At 42.6% G+C, this 21,038-nt stretch overlaps 8 protein-coding genes across 8 annotated transcripts; 4 read left to right on the top strand and 4 right to left on the bottom strand.

Moving 5' to 3' along the window:
• Positions 1-418: 418 nt before the first annotated feature.
• On the top strand, positions 419-2,429 carry FA14DRAFT_45120 (uncharacterized protein). Its single transcript, XM_025502365.1, has one exon. The coding sequence runs from the start codon at positions 709-711 to the stop codon at positions 2,344-2,346; it is 1,638 nt and encodes a 545-aa protein (XP_025355951.1). The 5' UTR covers positions 419-708; the 3' UTR covers positions 2,347-2,429.
• On the bottom strand, positions 2,304-4,319 carry FA14DRAFT_160704 (uncharacterized protein). Its single transcript, XM_025498789.1, has one exon. The coding sequence runs from the start codon at positions 4,204-4,206 to the stop codon at positions 2,512-2,514; it is 1,695 nt and encodes a 564-aa protein (XP_025355950.1). The 5' UTR covers positions 4,207-4,319; the 3' UTR covers positions 2,304-2,511.
• Positions 4,320-4,345: 26 nt separating this feature from the next.
• Positions 4,346-5,222, top strand: FA14DRAFT_45036 (uncharacterized protein). Its single transcript, XM_025502364.1, has one exon. It carries the CDS (start codon positions 4,537-4,539, stop codon positions 5,002-5,004), a length of 468 nt encoding a protein of 155 aa, XP_025355949.1. The 5' UTR covers positions 4,346-4,536; the 3' UTR covers positions 5,005-5,222.
• On the bottom strand, positions 4,831-5,916 carry FA14DRAFT_160702 (uncharacterized protein). The gene is made up of 2 exons (XM_025498788.1): positions 5,530-5,916; positions 4,831-5,463 (listed from the first exon to the last, which is right to left on the bottom strand). Exons 1-2 carry the CDS (start codon positions 5,583-5,585, stop codon positions 5,223-5,225), a joined length of 297 nt encoding a protein of 98 aa, XP_025355948.1. The 5' UTR covers positions 5,586-5,916; the 3' UTR covers positions 4,831-5,222.
• A 426-nt stretch (positions 5,917-6,342) lies between these two features.
• Positions 6,343-8,802, bottom strand: FA14DRAFT_122392 (P-loop containing nucleoside triphosphate hydrolase protein; the record flags this gene model as incomplete). The annotated part of the gene is made up of 1 exon (XM_025496516.1): positions 6,343-8,802. The coding sequence occupies one exon, from the start codon at positions 8,800-8,802 to the stop codon at positions 6,343-6,345; it is 2,460 nt and encodes an 819-aa protein (XP_025355947.1).
• Positions 8,803-10,242: 1,440 nt separating this feature from the next.
• On the top strand, positions 10,243-11,817 carry FA14DRAFT_116513 (NOC3p-domain-containing protein; the record flags this gene model as incomplete). Its single annotated transcript, XM_025496178.1, has 1 exon — positions 10,243-11,817. A coding segment is annotated over one exon (1,575 nt), but the record flags the coding sequence as incomplete, so codon positions are not given.
• Positions 11,818-12,143: 326 nt separating this feature from the next.
• On the bottom strand, positions 12,144-13,884 carry FA14DRAFT_179008 (uncharacterized protein; the record flags this gene model as incomplete). The annotated part of the gene is made up of 2 exons (XM_025500892.1): positions 12,144-13,184; positions 13,252-13,884. The coding sequence occupies 2 exons, from the start codon at positions 13,882-13,884 to the stop codon at positions 12,144-12,146; spliced, it is 1,674 nt and encodes a 557-aa protein (XP_025355945.1).
• A 3,808-nt stretch (positions 13,885-17,692) lies between these two features.
• FA14DRAFT_160699 (putative transketolase) lies at positions 17,693-20,006 on the top strand. The gene has a single exon (XM_025498787.1). It carries the CDS (start codon positions 17,901-17,903, stop codon positions 19,860-19,862), a length of 1,962 nt encoding a protein of 653 aa, XP_025355944.1. The 5' UTR covers positions 17,693-17,900; the 3' UTR covers positions 19,863-20,006.
• Positions 20,007-21,038: the final 1,032 nt, after the last annotated feature.

The raw sequence follows: 21,038 nt of genomic DNA, 5'->3' as shown, positions 1-21,038 counted from the left end.
ACACGCACGCTTTGAAACAAAAGGAGACAAGGCTCAGGCTCAGGCACAAATCAAACCCACACACACACACTCACTCACAAAGATTAGACTGGAGAAGCGCGCGTAAAGCGCTCAAGTTGTACATCTAATCCGAAAGGCATCCAGTCAGTGTTCTTGCGTTTCATTTGTTTAATGGGGAAAAGCTCTTGCCCAATGACAATCTCTCCATTACGGATACCGGGAAACGGATGAAGCGGGCACGTGATTTGTGTGCAGTTGTCTGTTTTGTCGATCTGAATTGATGGCAATGAAAGCATGAAGTGTTGTCGATTGGGGGTGATGAAGCGAAAAGTGAATGCTGCCAATGATTCGCACTGTCATAAACATCTCAAAGCACTACAATTGATCGCACGATCTTGAATTGGTACATGTAATCGTGAATTGGGATTTTTAGGGATATGTCATTTACGGATAAATGCATATATTTGGTGATGTAAAGTGTCACATCATTTTCATAGAGACGTGTCGTTTTTACGCCGATCAAGTTCTCACACAGGGTTAGAATAAAGATGTGATTTATGAAGGACGAATTGGAAAGGAGTTTGAAAAATTGCAACTCAACCTCCTTTACATCACACATCACATCAATTTGCCGCAAGAACACGGAACCGTTGCGAGGAGAAAGTCACAGCCCCAATCAAGGAGTCATGTAAAGATAAACATACAACAATGTCAATTCAACTTCTTCCTCCATCGTCCGATCCTGCTCAATTGGACGAAATGCCGTTTCCCACCATGAATCGTAGGAGTTTTTTACTCAATCCATCAAATACGCCAAAAAAAGATGGTAAACTCTCGCCAGCACAATCAGAAAAATCATCACCTTCTGTAAAGACAGTTGTTGAAGCAGATTCCTTAGGTCGCAAATCAGCCAAAGGACTTCTTCCTCCGATCTCATCTTCCCAAATTCCATCTTTGCCACCTTCAACGCCCACACGATCACTTTTACATCGAATTCAAAGAAGATCTTCTACCAGTGCAGAATCACTTACTTCTTCTAATCAATCAAGTGCCGGTAAAAAGACGATCAGTAAAATCCCAAATCCTACAACCAGTACGCCTATCCCGGTAAGAACGACGGGCAAGTCCTCCTCGACTACTTCAACGGTGAAAGGCGTTGCGTTGGCCGAATCGAAATTACCTCGACAAAGGAAAAGCCTTTCTTTGATCAACAAGGGAAACACATCACAGAATGGGAAATTGTTCGCAGGAAAGATTGAACAAAATCGCTTACCTTCTCAACTTGCAGTAAACAAGCCTCTTCAAGATGACAGCATCACAAAGCGTAGCTCAAGTATAGGCGTGCCAAGAATGAGCAAGGGACCTGCAGGAACGACGAACGCTCGTCGTCATAGTGTCATCATACCTTCTGCGGCCAAAGCTGCTCCTTCCCAGAGCAATGAAAGCAATGTGTTCCTGGCAAAGTCAAGTCCACTTGCTTCTGCCCGATCAGAAAACGGAAGTATACCATCCGTAGCTACAGAAGTGAGAATCGAAACAGAAAGTCAAAATACCGCTTCTTCCTTTGAGGCTGCATTTGAAGAAATCAATGATTTGAAATCAGATCCGTCAAAATTACTACGAGACATTTCTGAAAATGGTGGGAATGGATTGACACGAATGGCAGCACGTCAATTGGAACATGAATTTTCAAGTCAAGAAAGAATTTTAGAAGGTTTGCAACGTGATAACGAACGTAAAACGATTGAAACGGAAGACCTAAAGAGAAAGCTTGCTAGGATTGAAGAATCATGTGCAAAGATATTTGGAAAAGATACTTGGCGTGATATGGTTTTCCCATCCTCACCAAGACCTTCAGCAGGAGCTTTTGAAAAGCATGAAAGTAATGGTACTACTACACAAGAAGAAAAGGAAGCTGGTACCGGAAATGATTCAGTTATCGTTGTCGAAAACCTCTTGCGGACTCTGTCACCGCCTGGAGCCGAATCATGCAATTCTCCTGTTTCTTCGAAAAAAGTAGCCGGAGCGAAAACATCTACGCCAAAAAAACCTATCATCTTACATACTCGTGAAAGTTCCTGCGTTGAAACGATTACTGATCGCACAAATCGTCCTAAACGTTATTCATCCTCCAATACATCTTTGACAATGGAAGACCCGAGCTATCATACTGCTTCAGAAGCTTCGACTTCAAGTTTCAATATACCTTCTGATGAAATTTCAACAAATGGCGTTCAAATGATCACGGTTCGCAAAGATCTTTTGATGGCTCTCCTGCAAGCTCAAGAACAATCCGATAAAGCTCGAAAACAATTCATTGATCATCTCCGTTCCGATCAGGAATAGGTAAAGGGGGTATCAAAAGATCGATTGAACAAAAGAAGCATCGATAGTACAGCAAGTGTGTAATTATAAAGGCAGAGCGCATGAAGAGCAATATAGAAAGGACAAGATTAAACGAAATACTGTACATGTTTGAGCTGTGTGTGTACCTATCTGTAAAAAGAACGTTCAATGTAGACGTTTTCGAGCTGTTAAAGTGGGTGATGTAATCACGCTACCCGGACGAGAAATACGACCGTAAGGACTGTTTGGATCACGACTTGCAAGTGATAAAAAAGGTGATCGGGGAGAATTTGCTGTGGATGTAGAAACATCAAAAGTTGATGAATGGGAATTGAAAAGGTTGGGCGTATTCTGTGGTCTTTTCAAAGCTTCGTTGCCAAATGTGAATGCAGTTGTTTGACTTCTTGGCAGTCGTGAGGGAGACAAAGGTTGACCAGACACTAGACGGGAATCACTCTTACTCGGTGAAAATCTTGCACTTTGAAAGCTATAATCATCGTCATCTTCCAAGTCCATCGCGCTCAGGTCAGCTTCCGAATTGAGAGCTCGCGTTCCCTCTTCGATGAGATTCGACATCTTTGACTGGAAGCGTCTGAACATCTCATCATCATCGTCGTCGTCATCCCCATCTTCTTGTTGGGAAGTGCTGTCTGACATCACTGATGGTGACTGTTGTGCGAGATCATTCAACGCACTCAACCTTCTCTTTGATGCGTTCTTGCTTGATCGGTGTGTAGCAAAGACCGGTCTTCTCCTTCTTGACGAGACGAAGACATGAACCGGTCTTCCATTCTTCATGGGTGATTCACCAGACCCTTTTGAGCTGCCTGCTATCGTATACGGCGGAGGCGGTTCTTCCAATGCGCCTGGCGGCAGCTTTTCACGAGTTTCAGCCAAACCTTCGTTATCTTGTGCACCTGATGCTTCTTCTCCTGACTCCTCTTTTCTTCCCCAGCTAGACCACAACGAATATGCTGTCAGAGCAGCTGCTCCTGTATACAGAGCCGCGCTCAAAGCACCATCCACAATTGTACTTGCAACACCCCTTCTCTTCTTTACAGGGGGTCCGTCAGTATGATCATCAGCCGAGCCACTTTCAGGGGCATCGTTTGCTCCTGATGCTGCTAGCCTTCTGGCCTCCTGCTGTTGTCTCTGTGCTTGTGCAAGTCGAGCAAAAGCCATAGAACTGGTCTCGCCTTGTTGTTCGTTTGTAAGTGATGTTGAAGTTTCTGTGTGATTGACACTTGACTGAAAGAAGGATGGTGCTTGTGCTTGGAAACTGAATTCACCTTGAGGCGGTCTGAGAGGTTGACTTGTTTGGGGTTCTGAAAAGTGACTTGTTTGTAATGAGCCTGTCTTTCGAGACCAAGAGCCGTATTTGTTGGTTGGAGAACCGGTCGGAATAGATCCGTATGATAAAACAGAGCTATCACCTAAATCTGGCGCATCCATTGGCGAATGGTGTATATGAGCTGATCTCCTTGAATGGCTATCAAGCGATTGTTGATAAGGTTCGGGATTGTAGATGTTGTCATTCGAAGGCAAATTAGCGGATGCGGTAAAATGTGACCTTTTACGCGAGATCGAATTGGGCGTAAGAAATACAGAAGGTTCGGGTGTTGATTCGCTCATACGTAAAGGAGAAGAGAGAGTAGGCATAAAGCTGCTGCTGATAGGAATACCTGAGCCTATATGTGATGGTGGCGGTCTTCGAGATGGATGTAAAGGCATTCCTCCTAATTGCCTTCTTCTACTTGGCAGTTGGGTTCGATGTGTGAATGTATTTCGACTACTTTCGCCTGGGTTATCCAATCCATTTTGAGAGGTCGCCCCATTCCCACTATAATTCCATGTTTCCATCACAGCTGTTTGAATTATTATACAAGTGATGATGGTTATGATCAACATCGTGTGGTCACCCTACATGGACCCCAATCCCTGGATAATAATAATACAATTTTATTGTTTGTATTTAAATCCGACGCGTTTTTATTTTTCTCAAGATCAACACTACAACAGCTTAAATACGCATGTGCCCCTCTTTTAATTAAAGTTGTACTGGCACCGCCGCCAAACAAGCACAGACCAAAGGAAGAAGTGGCTTTTTTTCATCTCATTCAACACGACCATCATTAACAACCCGTATTCCAGCAATCAGTCTCACTCCAGGGTGAAAAGCAAGTCTCAATCATGCTTCCTGTATCAAGAGCTGTTTTGATGGCCAGAAGGCCACTATCACTTAGGTCATCGCCGCTCATCATGCAAGGTATTCGATTCGAAAGTACAAATACTCCGTCCACACCACCAACTCCAGTCTCACCTGCACGAGAGACTGCACACTCTTCTCCTAGCGCTGGGCCATCACAACAACAGCAACAGCAAGAGAAACCAAAATCAAAACACAAGCTAGTCTATCGTGAAATCTGGCCACCGTTCATACGTGTGTTAGCATATGCAAGTGCAGTATACTTTTCATTACAACTCACATGGCAATATTTGGACGGTCGTGAACAAAAAGAATTGGAAGCAGATGTTAGAAGGCAGCTAGAAGAAGAAGTTAGAAAAGAAATGATAAAAAAAGCAGAAAGAGCAAAAAGTGATCAAGATGCAATCGCACAAAAAGCAAAAGGATGGTTCTCTTGGGCAACGGGTAAATGAGGTGAATGTCTTTATTGTTTAATGGAACTCAATGCTATCTTGTTATGCGATTCGAATGATATTAGGGTTGGCTGTATGTGTGTTTTATTGTACGACGACTTCAACGATCAAACATTATTGTACCATTCTCACTCTGTATATTTTATGATATCATAATCACATTGAGATGAAAAGCTAATCTACTGATCCTCTACAAGTGAGTGTTGATGATGATCATCTTAGTAGTTGAAGTTGGCTTGAGCTTCTTCTTGAGCATGACGCTTTGCTCTTTCGCGGTCAAGGAAGTTCAAACCTTTGGTTTCAAAGAGTTTGTCAACTTCTGCACCGGCAAAACCAGCCAAAAGTTCTTTGGCCATTTGATGGTTTTCAGGCTTGCCGTTTCTTTCTTCATACTTTTCGTATTCACGCATTGCTGCGAAACCGGCTGCACCACCGACTAATTCGTGGCTCCATTTACCTCTGAGGAAGATGATGATGATGAGGTTAGCAGTGATGATGACAAGGGTAATTCAATTGTATACTCACTCATGAGGTTGACCGTTGTAAACTTCTTGGTGGCTATCGCTGTCAAAGAAACCCATTTTTGCTTAAATTGTAATGTGTGGTTGTGGAGAGAAAGGAAGAAGAAGGGAAAGGGAGAATGGTGCTTTAAATAGACATACTCTAAGTAACACAAAGGAAGTACAAGAGACAGACAACATGCTGGCAATATCATCATTCTCTTTCCTTTTGATCCGTGCACAACCTTTCGCAATCGCACAGCCTCAGCATGCGCACGATATAGTATAGTGTAGCATTTAGCACTGACATTGGCGTAATTCAACTCTTTCAAAGCGACACAAAAAGGGGGGGCAGTAAGAAGGATTACGAATGAAACGTGCAGAAGGGATTTCCATGTGGAAGTGCAACAAAGAGCCAGAGAAAAAGTGCAGTGCCGGCGGGGATGAGTCTAATTTGAGATTCATTTACATCCAAACACTGTTCATGTGCCTATTAGTAACAAACACGGCAAATGAAGCAACACAATCAACACTTTTCTTCCTACACTCAGAGTAAAAGGAGTTCCGCTGTTTATAAAATTATAGTGTACCGCCGGTCTGTTAAGAACTCACACTGTACGCTAAAATCACACTTCCCACGTCACACAGCATGGGCCAGAACTATTTTCGGACTTTAAATATTGCTGTGCTTATTTATTCCGAAAGATGCACTGCTTTTTTCAATGCAAATGTGGGATTAAAATCAATTAATTAATCAATTGCAACCTGTCAAATAAGGTGTGGATCTACAATACACCCCAGTATTGACATCGGAGCATTATTGTACAATGGTATCGAATTACACACCTTGATCGGGATGAGAGGAAAAGCTGGCTTGCATGGATTGTTCGACTGTATTAACATATTCTTCTACTCCTTTTTCAAGCACTTTCACACTTCCATTTCGTACCAAAAACGTCTTTCGTTGAGCGGCCGTGCCTGAAGGATTCAAAGATCCAATTTGATCTTCATCTTCTTCCTCTTCGCTCGATTCTTCTTCTGATCCTGATCCTTCCATCTCTTCTGTTGGTTTGCCCTCTACCACTTCTTTGATCGCATGTCGATCGTGTGAAATTAAAATTACTGCTCCTTTGAATCGCTTAAGAGCCCCAATCAATGCTCGAATCGAATCACTATCCATATGCGTAGTCACTTCGTCCAAAATCAAAATATGAGGTCCACCACAAACAACTTCTGCCAATAAAAGCTTGACTCTTTGACCACCACTTAGCTTTCCAATCGGAAGTGCATCCACCGTTCTACCTTTAAGATCAAATTGAGCCAAGAAACCTCTAGCTCGATTTTCATTCAGCAATTCTTGCGCAGAACAATGTTCTAAAAAGTGTTCTAATGCCGTTTGTTTGGATGTCTGAAAATCAACATCTGCCATTGCTTGTTGTGCATAATAGGCAATTCGCATTCGGCTATGCTTTTGAATGTTGCCTGAAGTTGGCTGTCTTTCACTCATGATCAATTGCAGCAATGTCGTCTTTCCGTGTCCATTCGGTCCTACCAATCCAATCCGATCTCCTATATCAATTGTGATATTGACATCTTTGAGTAAAGGTTGTTTGGCTGTTTGATGTTGGAACGTTAGATTTTCCAAATGCAACAAAGAAGCAGCAAATGGCAACGGATCTGGATCGATAAATTCGTAGTGCACAGGCGGACCTTGCTCTTCAATTTCAATTCCAGCACGAGACGTTAGATAGTAACCACCTAAATCCCTATTCAGCTTGAATCGATGTCCGGCCGCATTTCTCTCCAATCCCCATCGATCTTCCAACTTCTTTTGTCTACTTTTCACCATCCTCATTCGATTTTCATCACCGCTCTTCTTAGCTTGCTTTCTTCCTTCTTGAATAGATTTCTCAATCAAATCTTTCTTTTTGTCCATCGCATCTTGTTGTCTAACGGCATGTTTGTGTTGTCTTCTTTTGGTGCGCATATATTCCGCCAAGTTACCATCAAAGTATTCCAACTTGTTGTTCCTTACAACAATAAGTTCATCACTGACCGTATTCAAGAATTCAACATCGTGTGCAACTGTGATGACCGTTTCTTCGCTATTTCGAACAAATTGTTCGAGCCACAAAATACTTGGCAAATCGAGGAAATTGATCGGTTCATCAAGCAGCAAGACATGATTGGACAATAACAAAGCTGATGCCAACGAGCAACGAGATCTCCAACCTCCAGAAAGATTTGAGTAAGGCTTCTGGATCATCTCATCACTGAATCCTAGACCACGCAAGATTGCATGTGCACGTGGAACCACCGTTGCTGCATCAGTTTCTTCCAAAACAGTCATTGCTTCGGTATGCAGCTTTGAGGCATGTTGCTCCCAATCATCTTCATCTCCATGTTGTGGAAAGTCAGCTTTTGCGTCTTCGTATCGTTTCTCTGCTTCGATCAATGCTGTTCTTGCTTGTTTGCCAATCGCTCCACTTCTGCGTAAGGATATCCTTCGAGCTTCTTCCAGTTCTGCAAATGATCTATCCCGCCAAAGTTCTTTAACAACTTCTTGTAAGCCTTTAGAGTCTTGAGCGTCAATCGCTTTGGAGAGGATGTCGACTTCCCTTTCAGCTTGTACACGTTGTTTGTCTCCCTGTAAAGCTGCATCCAGTACAGTCAAGGCTCTTGATTCCGATCTTGCCAAAATTCGCAGTGACTCTTCTATGCCCAATTGCGACACGAGTAGAACTTTGACATTGGACGGCAATCCGGGAATCAGACCATCACCTAAAGCACGAAGAAGTGTTGATTTACCAGCCCCATTCTTTCCTACGAGACCATACTTAACACCTTCCTTGATACGAAGGTGAGCATCATTGAGTAATTGTTTTTCTCCGACAAATAAATTCACATCTTTCAAGTCGATCTCTTTTGTTGCAGTTGTGGTATATTCTGTATAAAATCTTGATTCTTGACTGGTTGCCCTGATTGCCAAAGCTGCCACTTCTGCCTCTAGATGACTTGCGTGAACGTCTTCTGCCCAACCTGAAATCTTTGCGTTTGCTGCTGCTTGGGTTGCAAGATGTTTGCGTTCTTTGAGCTTAATCTTTTGTTTGCCTTCTTTGGCATCGACGCTTCCATCTTTGCTATCCCCTCCATTTTCTTGATTGGTAGAGGGTGCACTTTCTTCCTTTTTGATAATTTCAACCTTCTTCTTTGACTTTTTCGGTTCCGCTTCTTTGATCGGTACAATCTTCCGATTCTTCCATCTGGCGATTAATTCGATTGCAGCAGTTTTTGCCATTCCACCGTCCAGCAAAATTGTCCTTACTTTCTTTTCAAATGTCTGTTGATCATTTGTACTTCTTTCTGACTGGAAGAATGCCAGTAAAGCTTTTTGTAATTTGGTATATGATTTAACAGCTTTCAAAGTTGATACAATATTTGCCGGCAATTCAGCTAGCATCAATTGTACATGGCTTTGTACCAGATCTTTATCTTCTGCTGCCGTTCCTTCACTCATGTTTGGTAGGTGTTGTTTCTCATCGATGATCCTACCTCCTATTTGCCCTAGATCTATTCCCTCTTTTATATCGTTAACATGTTCTTGTTGATGGATGACTGGGTTAAGATGTCCGCGGATCACTCTCTTTAGTCATAAGAATTTCGCCTGCTTGGATCTCCACCTAATCTTAAGTTGTTCCTTAGGGCGGGTAAATGTTCCTCTGCCTAGCGTTCAAAAATTTTGATCAAAATAATTTGGTCTTAAGAGAAAAAATATTGACTGGCCTGGCGCCAGAATATTTTTGGTAAAAGTTGCGAAGAAAAGGAAATATTTCAAAAGCGTTGTTTGTTAGAAAGACATCACATCACCATGGCGGTTGCTAACAAAATGCGAAAGGGAAAGAGTAATGGTAAATCGTCAGGGAAGGGTAAAGTTCGTGGAAAGCGGCCTAATGGGACATCCAAAGAACGACAAGGTTCACCAGAGAGGAAGAAGAGCAAACGCTTTCCTTCAAAGCATATCGAGGCCATTAAAACCGGTCAGCCAGACAAAGGTATGGTTCAAGATGCTGCTGATATGATAGATGATGGTCAGGATAGTGAAGATGATCAAGAAGTACAGAATGGAAAGTCTGTACCCTCCTCTTCGAAAGCCGCTTCATTTTTGCTAAATTTGGATGAGAAGCAGATCAGTAGAAGCAGGGCAGAGACAGAAAGACTACATCGCAAAGAGATTGCCGAGCAACGTCAAGAAGCTCGAAAGAAAGGGAAGAGGAGACATGAAGAGAGAGAGGAGGAGTCAGATGCAGAAAGCACCGATATGGAAGGCGCCAGCATTGGAAGTGAAGATGAGGATGATAGTATGTTGGATGATGATGATGGTGAATTTGGAGAGATTGATTCTGAGGACGAGGCAAGCCATCTAGACAAAATCAGACGTGTTGAAAAAAGAAACAAGCAAGAAGAAGAGGAAGAAATGCTGAAAAGAAGGAGGAAGCGCTTACCAAGAAGAGGGGAAGAAGGATGGAGTTCAGGAGAAGAACTAGAGCAGGATGAAAATGATGACGAAGATCTTGGCTCTGAAGGCGGAGATATTCCGGCTTCATCCATAAATGAGCCCAAAAGTCGAGTTGTTCACAAAGCAATGGAATCTTCAGATGAAGAAGAAGATCAAGAGAAGACTGAAAAGCGAAAGAGAGCCGCCGCTGCTGCTTCTGCATCAAGATCGACCATCACAACAGGAGCTAGATTCGGAATGCGATCGCCTTATGAAATTTTCACACAAAAGAAAAGATCAACAAGAACCTTATTGGCACGCGAACAAATCGCAAGACTGGCAACAGAAATTCTCAACGATCCAGAAGTTTCATTGGGTTTGGTGAAAAGGTTGGCAGTCTTTACACAAGCAACAGTTACATCACCAGAAGATCGTCATTTACGAGCAAATGTGGATGAAAGCGTTCGAGCTTCTGCAATTTTGTCGCTTTGTGCTGTGTTTATTGACATCTTGCCTGGATATCGTATTCGTGCTCTTACAGCTGCTGAACAATCTGAACGAGTCAATCAAGAATTGGCTAGACGTCGTGAATGGGAACAGGGCATCGTCAACATTTATCGCGACTATTTGGAAATGTGTGAACGTATCTCTCGCAAGGAGGATAGATTGTTCAGCGTCACGATAAAAGCGATTTGCACTTTAGCAACTAAAGTGACTCATTTCAACTATCGAACGAATTTGTTACGCTCTTTGGTCTCCTGTTTATCACGCAAGAGGTGGGATACCGCCTCACAAGATGCGAATGAGGCACTGGTTACCGTCTTGAAAGAAGATCATCAAGGTGATGTAAGTCTAGAGATTGTTCGACTTCTCAATCGAATGATCAAAGAGAGGCATTTCAACGTCAATGCTACGGCTTTGGACATCTTACGACATCTTCGTCTGAGAGATGAATTACCTCAGGGCAAACGAGCCACAATGACGACTGCAACGAATGGTACAGAGAAGGATAAAATGAACGATGTGTACAATAAAAAGCTCAAGTCAAAAGACATCCGTAAAGGAAAAGGAGAGCATTTGAGCAAGAAAGAAGCCAAAAGACGAAAAGAGATGAAAGAGATCGAAGAAGAAATGAAAGAAGCCGAAGCTGAAGTTGATCTGGAAGAAAGAGAGAGACACCAGACGGAAACTCTGAAGCTGCTCTTTGTTCTCTATTTCTCTGTTATCAAAGCTCCAAAGAGTACAGATGCTCTCCTTATTGCCACTATGAAAGGTCTTTCACTCTTTGCTCATCGCATCAACATAGACTTCTTCCGCGATCTATTAAACGTTTTGCGTGGTCACATTCAACGCAGCATGCAGGACGATGAAGGCACGTCCAACGCAAATGAATCTGACGAAGAGAATCAGGATGACGGACGTCGTGCAAATGAGATTTTGGCATTGCATTGCATCGTCGCTGTACTAGAATTGCTCAATGGGCAAGGAGAGGCACTCAATGTTGATTTGAGTGATATCGTCTCTCAACTTTATACGATCATGATCCCACTCTGCCTCAACACACATCTCGAACAACAAGAACAGCAAAATCTAGCCACCAAAGCACAAGGAGATGCAAGTCCATCACAATTATTGATGCGTGCTTTGCAGCTTTCACTAATCGCTCCTTCGGTGCATGTTATCCCTAACGAACGATTAGCATCTTTCATTTCGAGAATGTGTATTTGTGCTTTGCATACTCCACCTCAAACCAGCTTAGCATTGATTCAAACTGCACATTCGATCGTGCGAAGACATCCTTCTTTGCAAACTTTATTGGATAATGGAGAAGATCGTGCAAAGAACGGTCACTTTGATCCATCCAGTAATCATTTGGATGGTCTCAGACCTTTACAAGCTGGATGTATATTGTGGCCATTGAGCATCCTTCAAAACACATGTCATGAAGATTTGAAAACCAGGGCAGAAGCACTCATGCAAGAAGCATAAATAATGATGTACTATATAAAAATAACATTTGATTAAATTGGACATTATTAGACATGCGCTTAAAAAACCCTTTTTGATACTTTCTTTTTGCTTATTACACTTCCTTTGCTAATAACTTTAAGTCATTTTGCTTTCGGGCACAACAACCAATTTGCTCAATCATCTTCATCGTCACCTTCATCTCCTTCTCCATCACCTCCTTCATTGCTTCCGCCACCTCCGCTGCCTGACGTACCAGGTCCAGCTACACCACGAATATCCGAAGGCCAAGATAATCCAGCTTGTTCAGCCCCTCTTTGACGTTTCTTTTTATCACTTCGAACGGCAATCTTTACACCTTGAGAGGCCAATTTTTTCGATAATTCGGTAGGTTCAAGCATTCCAGGAAACCGTCTTGGCGAATAAACTGTAAACGTGTCCGTATATGCCTCTGCCAAAGCATCCGAAACTCCTTCTGCCGTATCGCCATCTTGTTGAGCCAAATCGGTAAAGATGAGCCTGATTCGATAAACGCCTTCCGTTCTAACACTTAAATCTTGTAAAACAAAAAATATGCAAAATTGATCTTCTTCATCTCGTAAAACGTTTGCACTGGTAACTGCTGCTCCGACTAAATTTCGTGTATAATGTTCCATCGTTACCGTCGTTAAACCCTGTTGACCTGATAGCTGATTTGCTCCTCCCGTCGAGCTACCTTCTCCCGAGTTTAAATTTGATCGCTGGGCTGCTGCCGCTGCCGCTGCTGCATGAAACGGATATTGTATCGCAGGATCCATTCCGCTAGAATGAGCAGCAGTTTTCGAAGGTGGCGGAGGCGGATTTCTAGTCGTCGCAGGCAAAGAGGGAGATGTTGTGGCTGAAGTAGGTTGAGCTTCCTGACTGGCAAAAGATTGCTGACCATCGTAGCTAGATCCTGGTGCTCTAATTGAAGTCATCGGGATCGTGCCGGGGTTGGATAGCCTTCTTTGATCACCTGCGCCATAAGCAGACGAAGCTACGCTGGACGTTGGCACAGAGGTTGCATGTTGATGAACCAAGAGATTTCGTGGTGCCAACATTAGGTCGTCAGGATGACAAAGGTCGGCTGCCAGAAAGAATAATGATGAGTTCAATTCCCAAGGAGAAACTTCTTTGCCGGTCTCCGCATCGGTGACAATCAATTTCACAATCAATGATGGACTTAGCGGTCTTCGATCCTGTGAAAGTAGGAAGAATGAATCAAAGTCAGCGGCTGTTATCCAATAGAGATGAAGTTTTGCTTACCTTATCACCAAATCCGCACATACGTGCCCTCTCTGGATGTTGCACGACTACCAGTCTATACTTTCTGCCATTGCGAACCCGCGACATCCCGCTCAAAGAATGTCTTCTACTCGTCGTCGGTCGACTGGTAGACTTTTGTTGATTCAATCTTCGTTGATATGCTGCTTGCGGTATGTAGCCTTCAGAGGTAATTTGTTGACCGGTAGATGCTTGCTGTGTTTCATTTGGTAAAGATCCACCTCCGTATTGCGAGCCAGAATATGCACCACGAGAGAGATGATCGGCAGAAGGATAGAAAGACTGAGATGGTTCAGTCGAGGGTATATTATTCCTTTCTGAAGATGAAGTGGCCGATTGTGATGCTATATCTCGGTCTTCACGTTCATCCGGGCGAGCTACTTCTTGATTGGCAGTCGTTGAGCTGCGATTTGATGAAGAATTGATACCTTCGACACCAGTAGTGATGCCGGTATTGCCAGTTGATGGTCTGGTTGAATTTGATTGTGAGTTGAGGTTATCCACTTCAGAGGGAAATTGTTCAGTTGTTGACTGTTCAGTGGAATGCTTTTGAGACGATGACGATTGTTGATCGCTTGAATCTGTCGCTTCGCGTAAAGCAGGTATACGTGACATTGACGACGGAAATCGTTGATCACTTTGACAATCTTCTCCCCTTTCTTGTCCCAACGAAGACCGCTCGAAGGATGACCAAAGTTTTTCGCAGGTCAAAATTGGCTACAACAATTTTTATAAAGTACAAAGGAATAATCTCCGATCCCAATCGTTGAATTTTGATTGAATACGTCAAGAATGATCAATCCGAGCTAACGAAAGCGAATTCCAACGGAAGTACATAGAATGGATTCATGTAATAGGGAGGGGATGAGAAAAGACGTAAGGTTTGAAACGGCGGCTTTTCAATTCGCAGTAATAAACCTTGAAAGCGAGAATCCAATCAATTTGTTCTTGAATATGCTTCTCGGTTCCTTAACTTCCTGTATTGATATAGTGATCAATGCCTCTTATATGTGCCTGCGTAGATGAAGTTATGCCGCAAGGAATGCACGTCCTCTTTACTGATTATTTCCAGAAAAGAATTCGTTGTCCGAATTATTACGGCAAAAAGGCGAAATTGATGGCGAATCAGGCGTAGCGAAAAAGGCGTTAAAAAGGGTATGATAGGATGAATGGCGAGATAAGCGACTCTTCTCCTTTGACTATTCACCTCACAAGTTGTCAGATGAAAAGAATAAAAAAAGGAAGAAGAAGGAAGGAATAAAGTACAAATGAAAGAACCAAGCCGGATATATGTATGTACTTAATTCATGACACTTTTCTTCGGGAGCGAAGAATTGTCACCTTTCCCTTCTTTGGTCTTCTTAGAGAGAGAGAGGAAAGAGATAGGGTTAAAGTACAGTCTCGAATGTCATTGTTGGAAGGCAAGGTTGGAAGAATAAACACTTCACCTGTTTAGAGAAGAACATAACCTCTTCTTTGCCCCGATATTCTCATGTACATGCAAGAAAGACAATAAGGGCAACTTCAGCAATCATGGTCCAAGGTACGTAATCTGCATAGGGCTTACACCATTCTATGCGTGCAGCAGGAAAGTTAATTAAAATCTGCATTAAACACACACACGCACACACAACATGTAGCCCGGCCGCGTCAAATTGATTTTTGAAAAATAAAAAGAGGAAATAAGATTCAGGGCTTCATGCAAGTATAAAGTGTGTGATCAAGTGCCTAAACTCAAAGTAACATACGATGTTCAATTAAAACCCCGCCATGAATAGACCTAAAGGCGGTTCCGTTTTTGATATGCGTGCGCATGCAAGTGACTTGCTCAATATCCGAACAAGGTAAACAACACATCCAGCTGCTCTTTAGGCGAGCCATGGATTGCTCGGTTTTCAATTTCCGATTGCATGAACAGAGAGCAACGAGGGAAGATACATTAACATAAAACGGGGCAATGACGTATCAATTGATCTGTAAACTTTACGCGACGTATTTCCGGTATTTCAGCCCGGACATGATTGGCTGTTCAGCATTATCTGATGCACTTCTTTTCATGCTGCTGCTGCTGCTGAGAAGCTTTCTTCATTCGCATCCGATAATTATGTATGAACTCTTTTGTGGCTTGATTTGTGAGTGTTTGTATTCATCGCGCGCAAAAGGGTTTTCCCTTTACCTCCAATTTCCAATACACACACATCACACAGATTACAACATTACTCCAGTGTAACAACGCACACGGCCCGTTGTTCACGTACGAGTTGGCTTATTCGGGTCTCCTTCTCTTTTTACCCTGAATCTAAGAATAGCTTGAACGATTTTAAGGCTAAACAGATTAAAGCTTGTTTAGATTGACAAACATGTGTAAACTATTTCCCGTCTTTTTCTTTTAGCGTAAAGATTGATTTGCGCTTTGGGCGTGTGAACACTTGAATAGGGTTTGTAAAGGGTAGTGTAATGCCATTCATCCAAGATAAAAACGGAAATATGTGGGTATTTGTGGAATTCGAATTCAGAGTCGGTTAAATGTGGGATGCGCAATCTTGCTCAAGCCACAGTTCAAGAGCGAAAGACATTCTTTTTTGCTGTACACGCCTGTACTCCTCCTTTCGGAACCGAAGGGTAGAAATGGAGAACATTTCTATGGCTACGCGTAAAACCATGCGTGTTTATGCGCCCCTGCAAGTTTTTACCTTCCCCATTCATTGCCAAGAAAGAAATCAAATTCCCACCCACATGTACAAAAACAATTTAATGGTTTTAGCTGAGTTCAAACTTCTATTTTCGGCACCGAAAACGAAAAAAAAGGTGAAACTCTGGGTTTTTTAATATATTTCCAGATGGATTCTTGAAAGTCATGCAAACATTCCGCTAATCATTTAATCAGGATGATCAACAGAAAGCTTCTTTTTTCCGGTTTAGATCGCATACATACGCTACCCTTTTTTCAAACTTCTGGCCGATGCAGCTAAAAATAAATAAACGCATAATAGTCTAGACTTTTCGGAAAAATGACAAAAGAAGAAGATCATTACATCATAAACGTCAAATATAGCCTGTAAAGATAGACCTAGGATCACTTTATCTAAAAGCTTAAGTAGATAGCACCTACATATGTATATCACTCTTTTCTCCGTCATACACAGGAAAGATTAAAGCTATAGCATTTAAATGTATATCATTTCTTAATAAAGGTTCGCTATGCCTCTAATCAAGTTCCTCTTTTATCAGATATCCTAGTCTTTATCTAGAGCGTATATATATCTATAGATAATATCACACTATACAGTCTTTCTGCAAAGTTATAAAAGGCTGAAAAGAAGTGGTTACGATATATAGATATACAGATGAAAAAGATCACTAAAGATAAACAAGATAAAGCAAAAGTTGCCTCAGAGAACAATTGGAGATAGTATCATGAACAATTACAGTGAAAAATTACACAAGATCCCCGAAAACGAAGTCTGATATTTTATTCTGTCTATATCAAAAGGTAAAAATGTTACTTGTAAACAAGAAGCCAAATTAACAGATAAGGATGTACTTTGAGAACACTTTTAAGTCGAATGATCTTAAACTGCGTGGCTGATGTAACATTCCATCCTGGTAAGAGACGTTTCCTCGGAAGGAGGCTGGTTATCATAATTCTCTAAAGCATTCAGGCTTTAGGTGGTGTAATGCTTATGTAATATAGTCATGCACGTGCTGCTTGATATCTTTCGATGAAATTGACGATTGTAGAATCGTAAACTTCTTCTAGAACAGGCTTCAATCTGTGCATACATCTTTATCAATTCTTTCCCTAAGGGTTTCCAATAATGTTCCTGCAGTGCTGAAGAATTGCCAAGCCAAAAGAGTAAAGTTGAGGCTGATTTGGATAGAGTTTATGATTCTTTGCTGCTATTTGATCAACGTAAAACTATGGTCAAGATCACCGATCGAGGATATTAAGCGAAATGAAATGGACTTATGTCTTTTGTGCAGCGTAAGAGTACAACCTTTTGAATGTGCTTACAGCGTGCTACGTCACCCTGCGCGCTCATTAGTGCACACCGGTCCTACATTCCGATTTTCATACAGGGCCCATTCGACAATTACAGCTTGACGAAGCTTTTGTGAGTTGGTTGCCCCAATGAATTGTGCTTGGGCAGTAGGGCAGTATATCTTTCAAATTCTCCACTCTAACATCCCGCCGATGGGCGCAGACTGCACGTTTTTATTTTGTCTTTTCGCGCACGGTACTTGTTTGGTAGAATTCGCCGCACTGCGCCTCTGTTGGCCGCGAATGAATTTGATGAGAAGTTCTTACTTTGGTTTAGGCATCTCATCCGTCTTGCGCATTGATATCTTTTGTAAGAAGGATGATCGATGAGATATCAGGGTTCGCAACACTCTACCCATTCTCCCTTCCTCTTCTGCTGTCATCTTGTTTGAAGTTCATTCTGCTCAAAGAAGAAAGTGAGTATTGTCGTCCCTCTGCAGCTTTTCAAACTTTCATTCTAACCTTTCTCTCTTTCTATTTTCTACCACCACCATCCTATCCTTGTCATTAGATAGACGCTCATACTTTCCTTTGTTGAGCATCATCCATTCATACATCTAAGACAAATTCCTCTTATACCATATTCATAATGCCTTCTCTACGTGATTTCGATCAAAAAGCTTTCGGTGGTATTCCACTTGACACGTACAAGCCTGTTCCAGGTTTGAAGTTGTCTTCTACCAGCCTCACAGCTGAACAAAAGAAGCAATTGCAATACAACATCAACTTGATGCGCGATTCAATCGTCTTCTTCACTGCCAGCGGTGCTGCTCGTGGTGTCTCTGGCCACACTGGTGGTCCATACGATGTCGTCCCAGAAGCTGCAATCTTGTTGTCTTTATTCGAAACCGAAGGACCAAGCAAAATCGTTCCCACCTTGTTCGATGAAGCAGGTCACAGATCCGCTCTCGTTTACTTGCGTGCCGCTTTGGACGGACATCTAAAAGCAACAGATTTGCTCAACTACCGTCGTGCTCATCACGAAGGTGGCCCTCCAGGTTTGCCAGGTCACCCTGAATTGAAATTCACACCCGGTGTTGAATTCAGTTCAGGTCGTTTGGGTCACATGTGGCCAATGGCAAACGGTGTTGCATTCGCAAACAGAGACAAAATCACAATCTTGCTCGGTTCAGATGGTTCTCAACAAGAAGGTGACGATGCCGAAGCAGCTCGTTTGGCCGTCGCTCAAGATTTGAACATCAAATTGTTCATTGATGATAACGATGTCACCATTGCCGGACATCCTTCCGAATACTTCAAGGGATTCTCCGTCGCCAAGACTTTGGAAGGTCACGGATTGCAAATCTTCCACGCTGAAGGTGAAGATTTGGACTCCTTGTTCCCAGCAATGATGAAGACCTTGAACGCCAAGGGACCTGCTGCTTTGATCACAAAACGTAAGATGTGCCCTGGAATCAAGGGTCTCGAAGGTACAACACACGGACACGATGTTATCCCTCTCGAGAAGGCTTACGCATACCTCGAAGAGAAGGGATACAACGATGCTGTCAGCATCTTGAAGAACATCAAACCTGATGCAAGCCCACTCAAATTCATTGGATCAAGTAGCGACAAGGGAGCTAACCGTAGCACATTCGGTGAAGCTGTCAATGGCGTTTTGGACAAATTGAGCGCACAAGAGAAAGCTGAAAAGATCTTGGTTATCGATTCTGACTTGGCTGGTTCTACCGGTTTGGCAGCAATCAAGAAGAAGCACCCTGACATTTTCGTCTCTTCTGGTATTTGCGAGCGCGGAAACTTCAGCGCTGCTGCCGGTTTCGGTTCCTTCTTGCCAAAAGGTGTTTACCGCACTGGTGTTTTCAGCACATTCTCTGCTTTCTTGGAAATGGTTATCTCTGAAATCACAATGGCACGTTTGAACTTCTCCAACGTTTTATGCCACTTTTCCCACTCTGGTGTTGATGAAATGGCAGACAACACTTGCCATTTCGGTTTGAACAACTTGTTCGCCGATAACGGTTTGCCAGACGGTCACACCACCAGATTGTACTTCCCAGCTGATCCTCAACAAATGACAGCATGTGTTGAAAAGACAATCTGGGATGAAGGTCTTCGTTTCATCTTCTCCACCCGTGCCAAGGTCCCATGGATCACCAAGGAAAACTCTGACGAACGCTTCTACGGATCTGATTACAAGTTCGTTCCCGAAAAGGATGAATTCATCCGTAAGGGTACAAAGGGAGCTGTCGTTACCTTTGGTGATTTGACATACCGTGCCGTCAGCGCCGTTGATGAATTGCGCAAGGAAGGTCACGATATCGCCTTGATCAACAAGAGCACACTCAACATTGTCGATGAAGATGCAATCAAACAATACGGATCTTTGCCATTCGTTATTGTTGTTGAATCTTTGGGTGTTAACACCGGTTTGGGATCCAAATTCGGATCATGGCTCTTGCAACGTGGTTTGACACCCAAATACGCTCACTACGGTGTCAACAGAGAAGGATCCGGTGGTTTGTGGGAACAAATCCCATACCAAGGATTGGGAAGTGAAGAGATCAAGACTGCAATCAAGAAATTCCTCTAGATGGATGAATGATTGTGACCTTTTTTACCTTCTGTCCCGTTTCTTATTGATTTGAAATCTTCTCTATATAAAACCTTACCATTTGTTATATGATTGTGTACCTTTTTGATAAAAATGGAAGAGAAATAAAAATAGTTTTTGTACATAGAGCTTTTTGTTGTGTGCAGTGTGATTGGGTGAGGTAATGCTTTGATGTTACAGTGTACTTCTTCAATAGAATAAACCTTGTGTATTAATAAGAAGCGCTTTCTCGGAAAGAAAACACAGTATAGTGTACATAATCTTATCAATAAAGATGAAGAACAATTAGCCGGACCGCTGCTTGGCCGCACCGATGGCCGGCATGGGCACACAGCAGAAGCAACACAGGCACAGCTAGGCGCGCGTGGGCACTCGACTGGGAACAGCATGAGCTATTTTCCAAATTTCGGCTAGGATCGGTGGAATGAATGAAATCAGTAAGGGAGGGAGAGAGAGAGCAAAGGCCGTTTACTCTTACATAAGTAGAATGAACCTCTCAAGGAGTAGAGCAAGCAGATCTAATCGTTTACACAGGTAAATGACGGAATTCTCCGTTCTGTTGTCTGTCGATTGCCGGCGATCTTTCCCATAAGAACAACTCATACGTCACAAAAATTCAGCCCAGCTAAAGGTAGATTAATGGAGCCGGTTCTCACAATTAATGCATGCAGCACGGCGTGGGCCGTGTATTTTGAAGGGTCGTTCATACGTTCGTTCACGCACGGAATGAATTATTTTATATAGATTAAACGGAATTTCGGTTTGATTGGGTGTGAGTGATCTCATGTGTGTCTTTTTCTTGAGGCTTTTTTATTTTTCTTCACGCAACAATTTCCCCTTGGGCCTTTCCTGAATGACTGAGTAAAAAATAAACCGGCTCACCGCCCAAACACCGCGAGAAAAAAATCCACTTCGGATAAGTTAAACACGGCGGCGGTGGAACGGTCAAGGCGTAAGAAAGAGTGGTAAAATGCCTTTGAAATGCACATCTGAATTTATTTTATGCCCGTGGACTATCGTGTACTAATATAAAATTTAATCTATTCATCCATCCACACACACACTTAAAGCCAGTTCCTTGCTTGACGTCACTGGTCTATTGCCTAAACCTTAGCATTCACAATTCCCTCTAAAAGTTTTCCTGCTTTGTGTTTT

This window comes from Meira miltonrushii (genome assembly GCF_003144205.1).
Source record: "Meira miltonrushii strain MCA 3882 unplaced genomic scaffold FA14scaffold_2, whole genome shotgun sequence".
NCBI lineage: Eukaryota > Fungi > Basidiomycota > Exobasidiomycetes > Exobasidiales > Brachybasidiaceae > Meira > Meira miltonrushii.
This window is presented reverse-complemented; position numbering and strand designations above follow the sequence as displayed.

Bases quoted from the DNA above. Each gene is read 5' to 3' on its own strand.
- FA14DRAFT_45120 (XM_025502365.1), top strand. From the start codon at position 709: ATGTCAATTCAACTTCTTCCTCCATCGTCCGATCCTGCTCAATTGGAC.
- FA14DRAFT_160704 (XM_025498789.1), bottom strand. From the start codon at position 4,206: ATGGAAACATGGAATTATAGTGGGAATGGGGCGACCTCTCAAAATGGA.
- FA14DRAFT_45036 (XM_025502364.1), top strand. From the start codon at position 4,537: ATGCTTCCTGTATCAAGAGCTGTTTTGATGGCCAGAAGGCCACTATCA.
- FA14DRAFT_160702 (XM_025498788.1), bottom strand. From the start codon at position 5,585: ATGGGTTTCTTTGACAGCGATAGCCACCAAGAAGTTTACAACGGTCAA. The intron at 5,464-5,529 runs GTGAGTATACAA...CATCTTCCTCAG, and splicing joins TACAACGGTCAACCTCATGA to AGGTAAATGGAGCCACGAAT.
- FA14DRAFT_160699 (XM_025498787.1), top strand. From the start codon at position 17,901: ATGCCTTCTCTACGTGATTTCGATCAAAAAGCTTTCGGTGGTATTCCA.